At 45.7% G+C, this 18,507-nt stretch overlaps 1 protein-coding gene across 1 annotated transcript in view; it reads left to right on the plus strand.

Moving 5' to 3' along the window:
• ITGAV (integrin subunit alpha V) overlaps positions 1-18,507 on the plus strand; it is a 106,582-nt gene that overhangs the window by 24,286 nt on the left and 63,789 nt on the right. Inside the window, exons 3-4 of the mRNA XM_048485387.1 lie at positions 12,707-12,798; positions 16,321-16,435. Of these exons, the coding sequence (XP_048341344.1) occupies positions 12,707-12,798; positions 16,321-16,435 (207 nt within the window). The remainder of the gene's footprint in view (positions 1-12,706; positions 12,799-16,320; positions 16,436-18,507) is intronic.

The raw sequence follows: 18,507 nt of genomic DNA on the forward strand, positions 1-18,507 counted from the left end.
CATTTGCAGATGCCTTTTTATGTCGCAAGGGCTTTGCAAAGTATGTTGTTCTGGTTCCTTGTCAGTTGTTTAAATTATTCGATAAAGGGCGGAAGTGTTCAGAGTATCTTTCAGAGTAAAATCTGCCTGTACAATTAGCCTTGAATTCCTGTGCTGTGAGTTATAGAGGACCCCAGCGACACCCCAGACCAAAGCAGCAGCAGCAGAAGAAGCAGAAGAAGCAGAAGAAGCAGAAGAAGCAGAAGAAGAAGAAGAAGAAGAAGAAGAAGCAGAAGAAGCAGAAGAAGAAGAAGAAGCAGAAGAAGCAGAAGAAGCAGAAGAAGCAGAAGAAGAAGAAGAAGAAGAAGAAGAAGAAGAAGAAGAAGAAGAAGAAGAAGAAGGGGGGGGGGTTGGATTTATATCCCCCCTTTCTCTCCTGCAGGAGACTCAAAGGGGTTTACAATCTCCTTGCCCTTCCCCCCTCACAACAAACACCCTGTGAGGCAGCTGAGAGATTCAGAGGAACTAGACTAGCCCAGGGCTCAGAGCTCAGGGTCCACTTCATCAAGTTTCTACCAGCATGGCCAATTGCTGGTAGGGGCTGATGGGAATTGGAGTTCCTGAACATCTGGAGAGCCAGAGGTTCCTACCCTGGACTAGCCCAAGGTCACCCAGCTGGCGTGTGTGGGAGTGCACAGGCTAATCTGAATTCCCCAGATAAGCCTCCACAGCTCAGGCGGCAGAGTGGAGAATCAAACCCGGTTCCTCCAGATTAGATACACGAGCTCTTAACCTCCTACGCCACTGCAGTATATACGGAGAGATCTCTTTCTGAAAAACTGCAAAACTTCTTCTTTGGTTGAGACAACTACATTTTTGTTCAACGTTGTTGGCCTCCCGAATCCACCCCTCTTCCTTTTAGTATAACCTTGTATTAGGAAGAGCAGGGGGTTGTTAACGGAAGTTGATGCCATCTGTCTATATTTCAAATGTTTTATTAATTATGAGTATTAATTTTGTATATGAAACGTTGTGTGTATATGAAACGTGGTTATAAATCTGTTAGCCATCCAGAGCCTGGCCTCGGGCTGAGAAAGGGTGGGATACCAAATCTAATTAATTTTAAAAAAACTGAGTAGAAGGTTTTTAAAAGGAGAAGGGTTTGAATTCATACTTCCTCTTTCTCTCCTGAAAGGACAGTCAAGGCTGATCTTTTCCCTTGGGAGGTGGGTGGGGCTTGAGAGAGTTCTGATTAACTGTGACTAGCCCAAGGTCACCCAGTAGGCTTCATGTGCAGGAGTGGGGAAACAAATCCGGTTCACCAGATAAGAATCTGACACTCATAAGGAGGAGTGTGGAATCAAACCCAGTTCTCCAGGGTAGAGTCCATAGCTCTCAACCACTACATCACATTAGCTTTAATCACTACATTACCATGGTGTAGTGCAGGGGTGGGCAATTATTTTTTCCAGGGGGCCGCATAAGAAAATGAAAATATTGTGGAGGGCCGGGCCAAAAGGCAGGGGGGCGAGGCACCTTTGAAAGCCCCGCAGAATCTGTCAGCCAAGGCAACCGGGCTCTCAAGTGGGTTTCTAAGCAGGCACCTCGCCTCTGAAAGCACGGCAGGGGCCAGTCAGGGTCATCTGGCGGGCCGGATGTGGCCCGCGGGCCGTATAATGCCCAGGTCTGGTGTAGTGGTTAGCATTCAGGACTAGGATCTAGAAGACCCAGATTGAAACCTCAACTCTGCCGTGAAATTTCTGTGTGACCTTGAGTCAGTCTCTCTCAGCCTAACCTACCCCATCGTATTGTTGCAAGGAAGAGGGAAAATGAAGTAGTTGCTTTTAGTCTCCGTGGAGGAGAAAAGTGGGGTATGAAATCCATAAAGAAACAAACAAAAATGAGGCTATCTTAGATTTGATGCATAGTTGCGTCAAGGAATGAACAAGCCATTGCTTTCACCTCCTGCATGTGAGCTCCCAATGGCAATCTTTTGGGGCTTCAAATTCTCATGAAAGTGAGTTAGCAGAGAGTTGGACTAGAATGGACTCTTGGTCTGGATCCAGCTGGTTTGTTCTTTATGTTCTTATGTTCTTAATAAAATATGAAAGATGTGTCCTGAACAGCAAGGTTTGTCCTTTGTTCATTTGAATATCATTGTATCTAATTCTGAACTGAGCACTAGGGTGCGGATCAAAAATGTCTGTGGGTATAATTATATGGATTTCCCCCCCAAGGAAATACATAATTTAAAATCCCATTTCTTGATTTAATGCTAGACTTTCATGCCGGGTGCCTTTAAAAGGGCAGTTCATTTGGTTCCCACTTCCAAAAAAATGCGTGCAGGACAAGGAGAAAGAATTAATAAGGAATCAAACGTAGGATTCCTGCCCTCTTCCTGCCAGGTCGAGCTGTCTAAAACCATCATGTCGACTTAGATTTACTGGACGCAGTGTGGCAGAAGCCCACTTAGTTCCACTTGCCTTCATCGGAGCATCGATACCTACGGACAGACCCATTTGTCATTCATTCATGGCTTGTGTTCTGTGCCGTGTTAATGGAAGACCACGGCTTTAAAAATAATAAACGTTTCCCCTTCACCGGGCAGCTTAGCCGCATTCTCGACAGCATGCTAAGAGAGTGACCACCCCGTGCCCACAACAGGAAGCTTTGTTGAGAGCCGATGCGGTCACCCGCTTCTGTGACCCATTTAAGCGTAGGGATCTATCGTTGCTGTTTGAGGCAGCCTTGGGGTCAGCTGCTTTCTTTCAAAGCCCTCCAGGGCAGAACATTCAAATGTGTCATTGTTGAAAAGCTGTGTTTGGAGGTCATCTGAAGGCCCTTTGTCGTTTATTCCGACTTTTGTAAAATGCTTGCCAACAGTACAAACGTGTACAATACTGAAGCCAAATCTAACAAAATAAGGGCAGAAGCATCAAACGCCGAAACAACCAAACCCCTTTTTCTGCTTTAGAGGAGTTTTCTATTTGTCTCTGCTCCTGAAGATTGGTGGGTGGGTGGCCGGAGGAATTTGGCGTCGAAGAACAATTTATAATGACTGATGAAATCTTTATTTGTGTGCTGTTCTTCACCTTTAAAACAAAAGGCTTTTTTTGCCTTTTAGCATTTTAATCGGCTTGCCACTGTTTGGTAATTGACATTTTTCTATGGGCTTTGGATTATGGATGGATTGTCTTCTTCTAAATTTGATCTTGCCTAGTTTGTCCTGGTGGACTACCTAGGGCGATGGTGGCAAACCTTTGGCACTCCAGATGTTATGGACTACAATTCCCATCAGCCCTTGCCAGCATGGCCAATTGGTGGGATTCAAACACAGTTCCTCTGAGCTCTCTCAGCCCCACCCACCTCACAGGGTGTTTGTTGTGAGGGGGGAAGGGCAAGGAGATTGTAAACCCCTTTGTAGTCTCTCCTGTAGAGAGAAAGGGGGGATATAAATCCAACCCCCCTCTTCTCTCTTCTTCTTCTCTTCTTCTTCTTCTTCTCTTCTTCTTCTTCTGCTTCTTCTGCTTCTTCTGCTTCTTCTGCTTCTTCTTCTTCTGCTTCTTCTTAGCTTCTGCTTCTGCTTCTTCTGCTTCTTCTGCTGCTGCCAAGCTTTTGGTCTGGGGTGTGCGCTTTGGGTCCCTCTATAACTCACAGCACAGGAATTCAAGCACAATTGTACAGGCAGATTTTACACTGAAAAGATACTCCTGAACACTTCGCTACCTTTATCTAATAATTTAAACAACTGACAATAAGGAACCAGAATAACATACTTTGCAAAGCTTCCTTTGGCGACATAAAAAAGGCATCTACTGTAAATGAAATATTTATGTTAACTCCATTTAGGGTATCGGTATAGAGCTTAGCTGGTAAACCACAGGTCCAATGAAAAAGGAACTTGGTCCACCATATAGCCGCATTCAGTGTGGGATCCAGCAGGTTCTTACAGGTTCCCGAGAGTAGGTTACTAATTATTTGTGTGTGCCGAGAGGGGGGTTACTAATTGGGTGATTTTGCCACGTGATTTTTTGCCTTGAGTTAATGCCCTCTTCTCAAAAGCAGTAGCGGGCAGAACTCTGAAGCAGTCCTAACAGGAAGTGCACTTTGGCGTGTCCAGTGGCAGCCTAGCTTCTGCGTGCATTCATTTCCCTGCCCAAGGATCGGCATGCAGCGGCCTGCGTCCTTGCCACAGCCCCCCTCTAACCCAGGAAATCGCCCGCCCCTGGAATGCTCCGCGTTGGCCATGCCCCCCCCCGTGCGTTGCCCAGCCCAGGTGCTCTTTGGCATGCTTAACGCCACAGTTTGAATCCCACCACCATGGGAACCTGTTACTAAAATTTTTGGATCCCACCACTGCTTTCAATCCTGGGTGGAAGAGCTGTTGTGTAGGTGAGGAAAGGCAAGGAGGAGCTGGAAAACCTGAAGGGAACAAAATGCACGCTAATTTCTTCACCCACCCTGTGAAGGGAAGGAAAAAGTCACGCTCTGCCCAGTTTCAGAAACCGTGGAGCTTCTCAGATCTTTTTGTACAACGCACGCTTCACTGTACAGGCATACAGAAATGTCCCGCAATCCGATTGGCTGCACCTGAAACTAAGTGATCTACTCCTTTGACTTTATCAGACTTTATGCTACGGATGTTGATGCTAGAGCTGAGGCGAATGCGGTTCAACCTGTTTTGCAATCTGTGATTCATTGAACAGCCACACCTGTCTTCACAGTTTGTAAGCTTGCTGTTCTCCCACGTGGGACTGTACAGTGGTCACAATGACGAAAAACACTGTTGCTCTCTGTAATTGTTGTTCATCTAGTGGTACTCTGTACTGGCACACATCCCTCCCACCTTCTCCATTGCAGGCAGTCGTCTAACTCAAGGGATAACCCGCTGCGTGTGGCGAAGGGAGATCTGGAAGGAGAGAGTGTACCTCCTCCAACCAATTATCGTGATCCTGGACAGGAAGAACAGCTAGCCCAGGCTTGTGACTTTGGGAGGGGAACACTCATCTAGTGACTAGAAGCTCTTAAAGTGCTCACTAAAATGCTCCGCTGCAAGCCTGCACAAGCATAGTCCCACGTGTGCCTGTACAGAGAACGACTAGATCAGCCATTCTCAACCAGGGTACCGTGGTACCCTTGGGTACCGTGAGCATATCCCAGGAGTACCGCGGCAACACTAACGCCCCCCTCATTTTGTGTTGTCTCCCACCGACGCCAGCAAGGACATGGAGCTGGCCCATGGGGCAGGGCCTGCCACAAGGTCAGCAGCCACCCCCACCCCCAGTGCTTCCCTTCACCCTGGGAGGGGAAGGTGGGGTGTGTGGCAAACAGGGGCAATGGGAGGGGAAGGTGGAGGGTGGCGGCAGGGGTACCGTGAGGTATGAAGAGTGAGGTCAAGGGTACCCTGACCTCGAAAAGGTTGGGAAACACTGCACTAGATAAACAACGGTTATGATAAGCAACACTGTTTTTCTGGCAGCTGTGTAGCAAGAGTTCTCAGTTTTGTCAAAGGCTTTCCCGGCTGGAAACACTAGGATGTTGTGGGTTTTCTGGGTTGTATGGCCGTGTTCCAGTAGCATTTTCTCCTGACATTTTGCCTGCATCTGTGGCTGGCATCTTCAGAGGATCTGAGGGTAGTAAAGCAAGTGGAGTATATATGTCTGTGGAACGTCCAGGGTGGGAGAAAGAACCATTTGCATTGGTTAAAAGTGTTAAGGGCTCAGTTTGCATGTTTTAAGTGCAATCCACCCATTTTAGCATACGTATGTAACACCGAAGTTGCCTAATCCAATTAGTGAGTGCATCTGCATAGCAGTTGTCTGGCATTTAATCCAAAAACGCGTGCGTTCCTTTTGGCTCAAAGAAGTGATGATTTATTGTGATGCGTTTCCAATTTATACTGATAAACGAATTGAGCCCTGATTCAGTGCAGCATGCCGAAGGCAAAGTTGGAGGAGTGTACAGTATGCCTCTTCGTGCCCCCCCCCCCCCAACACAAACACGCAGGTCCTGGCATTAGTGACGTTAGTCATTGTGCATCCGGTTAGGTAGATGCCGATCCGGATTTAACTGGATTTATTTAGGCCATAACTAGATGCTGAAGGGAATGCATTGTGTTGCTCATGCTGCATTAGCAAAATGAACTCTTTTTAGTGGGATTAAATTATAGTTCTTTGCCCATTTTGTGCAAGGCAGGTTCTTTCTGTTTCCAGTAAGGACTCATTCACCCAACCATAGGCTTATCTGCCGCTGGAAAACGTCTCAAAAATTCTGCATCCATTGTGTCTATTTGTCTCTCTTTCTGTGTGTGCGTCTTTCTCTCTGTAACCAGCTGGTTGTATACATGTGCCCTTTTAAACATTTTATCTGCCACTGGAAGTGGCTGAAACTGTTTTGAAATGGTATGAATAAAGTTTATTCCGGTACACGGCTGCCACTGCTCACAACCCACTGGCCACAGAAACCAGTGGTGGGATCCAAAAATTTTAGTAACAGGTTCCCACGGTGGTGGGATTCAAACTGTGGCGTAGTGCCAATGGGGTTGGGCGGGGCATGACGGGGGCGGGGCATTCCTGGGCGGGGCTGTGGCCAGTCAGTCAGTTTTATTACGGCCATTAGGCCAGCAAAGCGGGGCTGTGGCAAGGACGCAGCCGCTGCGCCGGTCCTTGGGCGGGAAACGAATGCACGCAGGCGCAGGCTGCCACTCCCGCCAGTGCACCTCCTGCTAGACTGCTTCAAGTTCTGCGCGCTACTGCTGAGAGGAGGGGCGTAACTAAGGCAAAAATCACGTGGCAAAATCACCCATTAGTAACCCCCTCTCGGCACACACAAATAATTAGTAACCTACTCTCGGGAACCTGTGAGAACCTGCTGGATCCCACCTCTGACAGAAACCACTGTATGCAGGACTGATCCGTCCATAGAAGCGAACTAGGCCATTGTCTGAGGTGCCAAAACACAAGGGCGCCTCTCTCTGCTCTTTAGCTATCTTGAAAAGAGAGCTCAGGGAACCGAGAGGCACCTTGCCAGCCTGGAGATATTTCCTGCATTGTAGAGCACTTTTTTTAGTAGCCTGGCACATAGATACTGATACGAAAGAGAGGAAATAAAGAAAGGGCAACTATTCATTCAGGCGTCTGAGAAAATAGTATTCTACTCGGATCTTTCAGTGTGTTAATACCGTACTATGCTGGTGCGCACATACAGGAACAAGTTGAAAGAGTTTATCCAAGGAGGAAAATATGCAAACTGCAGCTGTAGACATTATCTTCATACCTAGATTAATGCACTGTTATACCTCCCTGTTACTTTCTGTTCCGGCGTGGGTTCAAGCAGTTAACACAGTGATGGCGAACCTATGGCACAGGTGCCAGAGGTGGCACTCAGAGCCCTCTCTGTGGGCACACACAAACAGAGTTCATCATGTGGGGGGGAAATCACCCCCCCCCCCCGCCCATCTAGGCTGGCTTGGGCCACTGGGCTCGATTATTAGCATTAAATCTAATACTGGGGAAGCAGTATAGGTAACCCAGTTAAGTGCTGTTAAACCCAACTGATTTTCATGCAAAGAACTAAAGAGCCTTCGGGGAGGGCGGTATATAAATATAAATAATAAATAAAAAAATAAAGTGTGATCCTTTACCTAAGAGTAAGCTTGGTTGCTGGCAATGTGGCTTGCTTCTGAGTAAACCCTCCTAGGGTCGTGATTCACCTGTTCGAAGAGTTGCATGGTTGCTTCAGAGCAAAGCCACCTTCTACCACCAAGCCTACTCCCGAGTAACGCACGCCTCAGAGCCAACCGTTTTTCTTAACTAAAACCTCAGCATTCAGGTTAAATTGCCGTGTTGGCACTTTGCGATAAATAAGTGGATTTGGGGTTGCAGTTTGGGCACTCGGTCTCAAAAAGGTTTGCCATCACTGAGTCAACATTTACAGTGTCTTAAGCTAGCAAGCCCCTGACAAATAGGACTTGAAACCCTCCTCTAAGAATTGCCGTGTAGAAGCACAAAAACCTGATACCGCCATGTTGGTTGATGGCAAATACATTGGTAGTTTCTCAGAGTGTTTATTAAAAAATAGTGGATACATGCAACACGGGGGAAAAAACAATGTTGTGGTCACCACCCATGTTGGTTTATGTGAGACTTTCATGCTTTTTCCTTATAAGGAAAGGTAAGAAATTCCTAACGTTTTGGAACAGGCCTGAGGGGCAGCATCAGTGGAATTTCTGCAATGGCTTTAGGGTTACAAGAGTCCAGGTGGCGACTGAAGATCTCCTGCTATTACAACTGATCTCTGGACGACAGAGATCATTCAGCTGCAGAAAATGGCTGCTTTGGGAGGTGGATTATATGGCATTATACCCAGTGGTGGGATCCAAACATTTTAGTAACAGGTTCCCATGGTGGTGGGATTCAAACAGTGGCGTAGCGGGCATGACGGGGGCGTGGCCGGGCATTCCAGGGGCGGGGCATTAATAATTTCTCTGTTGCTGTAAAAAACTCTTACTGTAAAAAAAAAGTTCCTAATTTCCAGCTGGTATCTTTCTGTCCATAATTTAAACTCATTATAGCAAGTCCTACCATGTTTCCCCGAATATAAGACAGTGTCTTATATTAATTTTTGCTCCCAAAGATGTGCCATGTCTTATTTTCAGGGGATGTCTTATTTTTCCTGTGTTCTGTTCGTCGGGCATGCTTCCAAACAAAAACTTTGCTATGTCTTACTTTCGGGGGATGCCTTATATTTCGCACTTCAGCAAAACCTGTACTATGTCTTATTTTTAGGGGATGTCTTATATTCAGGGAAACAAGGTATCATCTACTGCCAACAGAAACAACTACTTCTCCTCTAATTGACTGCCTGTCAAATACTTAATACTTTCAAATACTTAATTTTGTTTCTAGAAATCAAAAGAAGGATACTTTCCTTAAACAGGGAACTTTACCATATTTCTAAAACATGTTTTTAAAACAGCCCAACAGGGAGAATTATCCCATTTTCTACCTTCGCTAACCAGCCACATAGGAAACCACAGGACTTTATGATTTTTGGACCTAATGGAATTTCTAACGGAAAAGCAGACCCAATTAGTAACCCCCTCACGGCACACAGAAATAATTAGTAACCCACTCTCGGGAACTGGTGAGAACCTGCTGGATCCCACCTCTGATTATACCCCATTGAAGTCTCTCCCCTCCCCAAGCCCCAGCCTTCTCAGGCTCCACCCCCCAAATCTCCAGCTTTCCCCCATCCTGCTATTGACAACCCTCCGTGTCATTCCACTATAAACTGTGCTATTAAAAATGCAGAACATTTTAGATTTGTCAACTTCCGTTTTTCAGCAAGAAGAAAAATTCATCGATTTGGAAGTCTTCTTAGTTACTTTCAGTTGCGTAATTAGCATGCTGTTCATGAAAGGGATGGGCCATTTTTTTAACAATAAAAGATAGTCCTAAGACCTCAGATTTCTACTGGAAAAGAAAGAATGTGATTTAAGTTCATGCTGTGCTTTTGAATAAATCCCCACATTCATGTTCTTGTTTTAGTTCTGCAATCTTCTACAGGGCTAAAATCCAAGTTTTAAACCAGCTGTTTTGTATTTTGCTTGCCAGCAGAGACAGGAATATAGTTCTCCAGGAATTTCCCAACAGGAAGTAATGCGGTGCCTGAAGAGATAAAAGATTTCCGTACAAATCTCTACCAGACAGAGATGTTTGGATGAGTCACTCGTGCCTCACAATAAAGCAAGCTTCTGCCTCACAATAAAGCAAAAATGTTCTCCTTCTGGGCTTGATGGGGGGGGGGCATGTTTGTGCATAATCAGCAGGCAGGGGGATCGCAACCTGGTTGTACTTTTGGGAGGCAAAATGCACACAGAGGTGGCTGTCAGCATCATCAGTTACTTTAGCACCTACACATTGGTTTTAAAATGTGCCCAAAGCACAGCCACATTCCATTCCAATGTTGCTGGGGGGGTTTTCCCCAATCACCTGCAGCCCTAAAAGAAAAAGAAAATCTGGTTGGCGTTTGGCTTGAGTTAGTGAATACAGCCCAAATACAGTACATCTGAGTTTTTGGACTGTTGTCATTATCTAAGGTGACCAGATGGTCACCTTCGTAAACCGGGACAGGTGGGCGGCCCCCCGTGCGCGTGCGCACACACACACACACACTTGCGCAGCCGCAGGAGTGCACTGCCTTCTGGGGCACTGCCGTTTCCCACCCTGTGACAGGGCAGGAAACGGCAGCGCCCCAGAAGGCCATGCCTCTGCGGCCGCGTGCGCATGCGGCCGCAGGAGCGCACAGCCTTCTGGGGCACTGCCGTTTCCCGCCCTGTCACAGGGTTAGGGCGGGAAACAGCAGCGCCCCAGAAGGCAGTGTGCTCCTGCGGCCGCGCGGGAGGCTGCTGCACTGCCTTGCGCCCCAGAAGGCAGTGCGGCAGCCTTCCAAAACCTGGGACATTGGGGAAAACCTGCGGGACACGGGACAAGTTCTTTCAAGGCGTGAATGTCCCACCAAAACCAGGACAGATGGTCAGCTTACATTATCTGTACTTTTTATGCTTTGCGAATATATCCGTCGTTCGTGCATGAATTGAGTGCGTGTTTGTCTGTGGGAGAGAGGGAGATATTTGCCAGCGTGACTTTGCTGTTTATTTATTTATTTCCTTTCCGGCCCTGCTTTTCTCACTAGGAATACAGGCAGATTCAAAACGAACTTTGGCATTTTAGTGCACAAGAGGCCTTTTTTTTCGCCATCAAGTCACAACAGACCTAAGAGGACCTCTGGTGGGGTTTTCCAGGCAAGAGACCTTCAGAGGTGGTTTGCCACAGCTTACCTCCATGAGACAACCCTGGCATTCCTTGACGTTCTCATCTAAATATTTGCCAGGGTTGCCCCTGCTCAGCTTCTGAGATCTGACAAGATAAGGCTAGCCTAGTTGGGGACCGTGGCAGTAATGCCATGTGGCTTTATCTGTCTGGAAACCTATCTTGTTTGAATTCCAGCGTTCTTTCTAGGAGGTCAGGACTGTGGATGTAGTCCTCTGTTCCCCGTTTTACACTGGAAATAACCCTATGAGTTATGTTGGGCTGAGAGAGAGAGAGAGCGTGAGCACGAGCGCGAGAGACCGCAAGAGAGAGCGAGAGCACGCAAGAGAGAAAGAGTGTGAGCGCGCGACCGACCGAGAGAGAGAGACTGAGAGAGAGAGAGAGACCGAGAGAGAGAGAGACCAAGAGACCGACCCCCCGATCCCGACCGACCGACCAACCGACCGACCGATCAACCCGGGGGGGGGGGGACATGGCTCTGAGGTTGAGTTATCTGCTTGGCATGCAGAAGTTCCTAGGTTCAATCCCTGATATCTCTGGTTTAAAAGATTTGGGTAGTAGTTGGTATGAAAGTCCTCTGCCTAAGTCTCCAGAAAGCTGCCACCAATCTGAGTAGACAATTCCGACGTTGATGGATCAAAAGGATCTGATTCAGCATAAGGTAGTTCCATACGTATGCCAAGGTCACCTAGTGAGTCTGAGGCCCCTTCCGCACATGCAGAATAATGCACTTTCAATCCACTTTCAATGCACTTTGCAGCTGGATTTTACTGTGCGGAATAGCAAAGTCCACTTGCAAAAAAATTGTGAAAGTGGATTGAAAGTGAATTATTCTGCATGTGCGGAAGAGGCCTGAGTGGAGACCGGAGACTCCTCAGTCCAAGTCAGTCTTCATTAGCACTGCTTCTCTCTGTGATCTATATTTTACCACTTATTTTACCACTTATTTATACCCTCGTAACGCCCGCCACATTTACCATCTTTGGCAGTGCCTGTTGCTTCCATCTCTCGGCGCTGCCATCCCCTCTCGGCCTTTTAGATCGGGTGCCTCTAATCCAGTGGTTCTCAACCTGGGAGTCGGGACCCCTTTGGGGGTCGAACGACCCTTTCACAGGGGTCGCCTAAGACTCTCTGCATCAGTGTTCTCCATCTGTAAAATGGATAAATGTTAGGGTTGGGGGTCACCACAATATGAGGAACTGTATTAAAGAGTCGCGGCATTAGGAAGGTTGAGAACCACTGCTCTAATCCAATCATGCATTGTACTGTTGTGATGAAGTTATCTGCTGCATTGAATTTTAATTAATGTATTATTGTTTTTAGATGGTTTATATATTCACTGAATTGTTATGCGGTTGTTTGGGATCGTTGTGAGCCACCTAGAGCCCTTTGGGGATGAGGCAGCCTATAAAATCAAATAAATAAATAAATAAATACATACATACATACATACATACACACACACACACATACATACATACATACATACATACATACATACATACATACATACATACACACATACATACATACATACACACATACATACATACATACACACACACATACATACATACATACATACATACATACATACATACATACAGCCTGCTGTCATAACACAGACCTTTTGGCATTTTAAATTCCAGGAGAGCTATCTGTACAAAATAATATAAGAGTTATAAGCATCTACCTGTTTTTTTCTGCTTTTTCCCTCAAATGTTTCAATAGAAAAAGAGGAAATTATTTTTTCTCAATTTATTGAACATTTCCCTCCCCCCCTTTAATTAGACATGCGTTTTAGGAGTAAAATCAAATAGATTTTGCAGGGATACTGCTGAGTGTCCAACAAAATTGGAATTGTTTCAGTTCACTGAATTCTTTCTCTTTTTCAGGCAACAGAAATTTTGCTGTAAATGACCCGCTGGAATTCAAGTCACATCAATGGTTTGGAGCATCGGTGAGATCTAAAAATGATACAATTCTGGTAAGGCTTCAGTGCTTTTCACATGTTGCTGTATTCAAACTCTGCAGGGACTCTTACAATAAAAAATAATAATGTATACAGAGGGGAAAGAACTCTCTGCCCTCTCTGTCTGGGGACGGCTACCCGACGGCCTTAGCAGCCACCTGTGCGCACTTGGGAATTATCTAATGATGTGTTACATAATAATCTTTACACAGTACAGTTCTTAGAAAGCATTTTGCACAAGCACTTTCTTTGACTGCGGTTTGCTCAGATTAATAATAGTCATCTAAACGTGGTTGCAAAATTTGTATTGGAGTTGGTAAGCTACGGTGACCATCCGTCCCGATTTTCATGGGACAATCACTCTTTTGCGTAGAGTGTCCCGTGTCCCGCCGGGTTTATGCCATTGTCCCGATTACAGACAATGGCCCGCAGCAGCACACTGCCTTTTGCGGCGGCACTCCCCAGTCAGGAAACAGGGAAGCACCCCAGAAGGCACCTGGTAAGCACAGTGACCTTAAAAGGCCTAAGGGGAAAAAAAACTGAAAAATAGCATAACTATTGGCTATAATGACTTTTCCGTTCAGTTTTGTCCGAGGGAAAAATAGGAGATTCGGGGAAACATTGGGAGAAATTCCTATTTGATGATTTTATTCTCTATTGGTTTGAGTGAAATGCTATCAACACAAAGTCTTACTCATGCAAAATGCTTTCTAAGAACTGTATCGTGTAAAGATTATTATGTAACACATCATTAGATAATTTCCAAGTGTGCAAGTAGACTTGGGACTTGCATAACATTTCTTTGGATTGAAGGATTCCTAGCAATGGGTACATTTGTAATTTTGTTTAATTAAAACCAAGCCTTTTTTACTTTCATATTTTATACATTTGCCAAACAGTATGGTTGTATGTGTTAACAAAGCTGTGCACGATAGATACATATTAGGCTCTTAAAGCAGTAATGCAAAGGTAAAAGGTACACTTTGAACACAGCATGGAAGTGCCCTCCTGTACATAAAGAGCAATCCTAACTTGGACTACTCTGAAGAAATTTCAATTTAATTCAGTGGGGTTTACTCCCAGGAAAGAGGATTGCACCCTAGAAGACCTCGCCCATTGGCCCAAGTTTGCTTCTCTCTGTATAGGCCAATCCTAAGAATGTGAAAGGCTGTTAGGAACTAAGACTGTGTTACACATCAGCATGTAGTCAAGAAGGACCCTGATGGATTAGACCCAAGGCCAGTATTGCTGGTGGCTGGAGATTACAACGGAGTTCCCCTGGATAAAATGGTCATTTTGGAAGGTGAACTCTATGACATTATACCTCTCTGAAGTCCCTCCCTGAACCCTGCCCTTCCAACTCCCCAAAGTCCCAGCAATTACCCAATCGATAGTTGGCCACAGCTACCCATGGCCGATCAAGTTCAATTTCTCACAGGGGCCAATCCAGTGGTGGGATCTGAAATTTTTAGTAACAGGTTCCCATGGTGGTGGGATTCAAACTGTGGTGTAGCGCCAATGGGGCTGGGCGGGGCAAGACAGGGGCGTGGCCGGGCATTCCGGGGCGGGGCATTCCTGGGCGGGACTGTGGCAAGGACGCAGCCGCTGCGCCGGTCCTTAGGTGGGAAACAAATGCGCGCAGGCTGCCATGCACGCCGGCGCACCTCCTGCTAGACTGCTTCAAGTTCTGCGCGCTACTGCTGAGAGGAGGGGCATAACTGAGGCAAAAATCATGTGGCAAAATCACCAATTAGGAACCCCCTCTCGGCACACACAAATAATTAGTAACCTACTCTCGGGAACCTGTGAGAACCTGCTAGATCCCACCTCTGGGCCAATCCTTATAGTAGGAGGAAGGAGTTTTCCAAATCCAAACACTTTTTATTGACATTATAAAAGGCTTATTTTACAGAACAATAAATAATATGGTAACAAAACTAATAAAGCCATATAATCTAAAATACAATATTGTCTCAGCGTGGTTTGAACTCGGAATCAGTTGTTCGGTGAGTATGAACATCAGCCTCTTGTATTTAATTGTGAATGTTGTTTCATAGCAAAACACACGGACCTTGCAACCTTTTCAGTTACAACACAAGACTCATTATTTAGTAACAGGCAGATTTTCTGTTGGTCCGTAAATCCTTCTTTGTTGACCAAAAAAGGAGTCAACAAGGAATGCCTGATTGTGCTATAAAAAAGACAATATAAAAGTATGTGACCAACAGTTTCTACATGATTTACATTGCAAGCACATGTTCTTTCTTGGTCGGGAATTTTTGAACATCTCCTGAGCATAACTGCCGATGGTAAAGCATTGCATTTTGCAAGTTACACTGCTCTGCGGCTGTTGGGCAGAGTTAATTGGTGTAAGGATTTGGCCATACTAACTACACTAAGGGAAGTTCCTGAGAATAGAGGATAGCAAGTCCTGTTGGCATTACTAATTAGGTTCTGATCTCCCCAATCGTATAGACTCAACCAGAGGCGTAGCTAGGAAAAATGGAGCCCAGAAACAAAATCTCAATCCCCCCCCCCCGCACCCCAGCACCCAGGTCTACTGGCCAGAACCAGGGTCTACTGTCAGTCAGTCAGTCAGTCAGTCAGTCAGTCAGTCAAGTATTTATTGTTTGAGCCATTGGCTATAACAATACAGAGATACATGCAGTTAAAACAGTAACTTAGTTAAAACAATAATTTAAATTAAAACAATAACTTAGTTTTACATTAAAATATAAATTATTAGTATTCGCAATCTCTAAATTAAAATGCCCCATCAAATACTTTCCACGTCAGATGTTTTTGCAGCTTCTTCAGCTAGTCTAAGTTAATCTCCAGTACTTTGGAACATCAGTTCAAACAGCGCTTTAAATACTGCCTAGAGCCCGTGCCGCGTCCAGGCCTACTGCCTAGAGCTTACGCCAGCATCCAGATCTACTGCTTGGAGCTCATGCCAGCATCCAGATTTACCGCTCAGAGGTGCTGCTGGTGCCCAGGTGTATGTGTGCCCGGGGACATGGGTTACCCCATGTCCCCAAAGGTGGTACGCTCCTGGTCTCAACCTCAGCATTCAGAGAATTTCTTTGGCAGGCAACATAGCCGAAAATTCTAATGAGAAGCCTAAAGGAGTTACTGATGATGCACAGTCGCTGTCCAGTGAACTCCAGAGCAAAGGCAGATGCTGATGCAGCCTCCTGAAAGGGTGGCGCCAGCAAATTAACAGCTACAGTCTGAAAGTCAGCAGACGCGATTTAGCTTGACACCCCACACCCCCCCCCCGCTGCCCTGTTGCAAAGCAGATAGTTCACAAGCTCTTTCAAGTTCAGTAATTTCTCAAGTTGCAAATGAGGCAGAACTTCCCTTTGGGTTCTCCGCATTTGCTGCCCGATACGTAGGTAAGGCGGAGGTGGAGTATTTTTTGCTCGTTGCGGTCAGACCTTCTCTGCCGAGTCTTCTGTGGCTTACAAAAAGTTGCTCTCCCCTCCGCAGGCGTTCTGTAGCTGTTTCTAGACGGCTTTCGTTCTGCTTACTTCGCAGGCATGTGCACCATTGTATCACTGGAGAACCGAACAGAAGGCAGAGCGGGAACCTGTGGGGACTTGTTATCTTCATGACGGGTCTAAAGTTGTCGAATATGCTCCCTGCAGGTCAAGTATGTGGAGAATGTCTTGCTTGTCGTAATTATCTCCCCGTGCCTCTTTTGCTGTGTGTCATCACATTATATGCACAACAAGAAGGGATATGTCATGTGCCCTCTCTCTGGCTGCTTTCATCGTCGGATAAATGCATTCTCAATGCACTGTATTATTTATTTATTTAGGTTTTTGGACCATCCCTCTCCTTTCATGCGCGGTATTGTTTCCAGTAAAGCAATATATATACAAGTAGAAGAAGAAGAGTTTGGATTTATATCCCCCCTTTCTCTCCTGCAGGAGACTCAAAGGGGCTTACAATCTCCTTGCCCTTCCCCCCTCACCACAAACACCCTGTGAGGTGGGTGGGGCTGAGAGAGCTCAGAAGAGCTGTGACTCGCCCAAGGTCACCCAGCTGGCGTGTGTGGGAGTGCACAGGCCAATCTGAATTCCCCAGATAAGCCTCCACAGCTCAGGCGGCAGAGCTGGGAATCAAACCCGGTTCCTCCAGATTAGATACACGAGCTCTTAACCTCCTACGCCACTGCTGCTCCTACAAGTGCATAATAAATACAATAGAACTATAACGGCTCGCTATAAATTAAAATATTTAATCTCTGCATATTTTCCTAAAACAAAAGGGTGAAAACATCCAACTTCCCTGCGCTGAGATAGATCTTTAAAAAAGAAGGGAGGGATAAAATAAAGCCCCTCACTGAATAGAGGAGGTGGCCGGTGGGAAGGGACGGGGGAGGCCAATGCTGATAACTGTTGCTGCCTCAACCATATACCTGGTGGAATAACTCCGTTTTATAGGCCCTGCGGAACTGCCATAAATCCCACAGGGCCCTGGTCTCACTAGACAGAGTGTTTCACCAGGCCGGGGCCAGGGCTGAGAAAGCCATGTCCCTAGTCAGGCCAGCTGGACTTCCCTCAGGCCAGAGACCACAAGGAAATTTTCACTCAGTGAACGGAGTGTCCATCAGGGGATGTTGTGGGAGAGACAGTAGCAATTGTTTGCCACCGAATTTTCCTATGCAAAACCGAAAAATCCAGTTGCAAACAATTCGTGGATTGAATTGAAAATGCCTTTAATGGTGTTTTTATATATATATATATATAAAAAAATACAATAGGCTCGAAGAATATAAAAATTAAGATCGTCAAGTAAAACAATCTTTTTTAAAAAGAAAGGATTAAAAGTTTTGTTTAGCGAAAAATTGGGAACATGAGGTGACAACGACACACAGAAATGTGGCCGTAAGTTCCAGTATTGAGACAGAGTTGCTCTGATGTGCGCAGTTTAATATACACTGTGCACCCAGACCTATTTGCCTCCGAATGGTATCAACTTCTCAAATCAAAAATTTACTTGATAGGTTTATTACTTGAAGATCTCTGTATGCTGACACCCAGAGAGATCTTCCGAACCTTAAAAAGTAGACTTCTAGAACAGGAATATCATATCTTGTTGGGGCAAGCAAATAAATCATGCTCACCCCTCTCTGTTGGAATAATACCGGAACAGGGGCACATAGCCAAATATCTTGAATTATTAACTGAACCCCAACAGAACAAGTTTTGCTCACCTCATTATGGAGGACCAACAAAAGCCAAAAATCTATCTTGGAACAGTTGGCTTTATTTCTTTCCTCACTCACTCCCCACTGCTATTTCAACAGCAGCAGGAGAGATTGTCAATCGCCCCGGAGGTCAAAAGAATTTTAAAAATGCTCAAGGGAAAAGGAACACTTCATTGTATGCAGGGATAACGACAAGGATCTATTAACATTTCTTTGGAAATCCCTGTTTCCAGAGGATTAACCGCATCATAAAAAGTCTCCTTGGTCTCACTTGTGGCATGTGAGACATTAGCTTTCTTTTCCTCTTGTGAGGCAATCGTTGTGTCAAAGCTTTCTTTGGCTTACTGCTCTGTAAACACGGGCAAAATGGAAAGGAACACTTGAGATTGTCTAGTAGCCCCAGTTCTTACAAAACTGCTTGACATAATCCACAAAGTCAAACAAATCTCATCATAGATAGGGCAATTCACTTCGTATGGCTGGCACGCCCTCGGTGGGGGGGGGCACTC

The sequence above is a fragment of the Sphaerodactylus townsendi genome, linkage group LG02, assembly GCF_021028975.2.
Source record: "Sphaerodactylus townsendi isolate TG3544 linkage group LG02, MPM_Stown_v2.3, whole genome shotgun sequence".
NCBI lineage: Eukaryota > Metazoa > Chordata > Lepidosauria > Squamata > Sphaerodactylidae > Sphaerodactylus > Sphaerodactylus townsendi.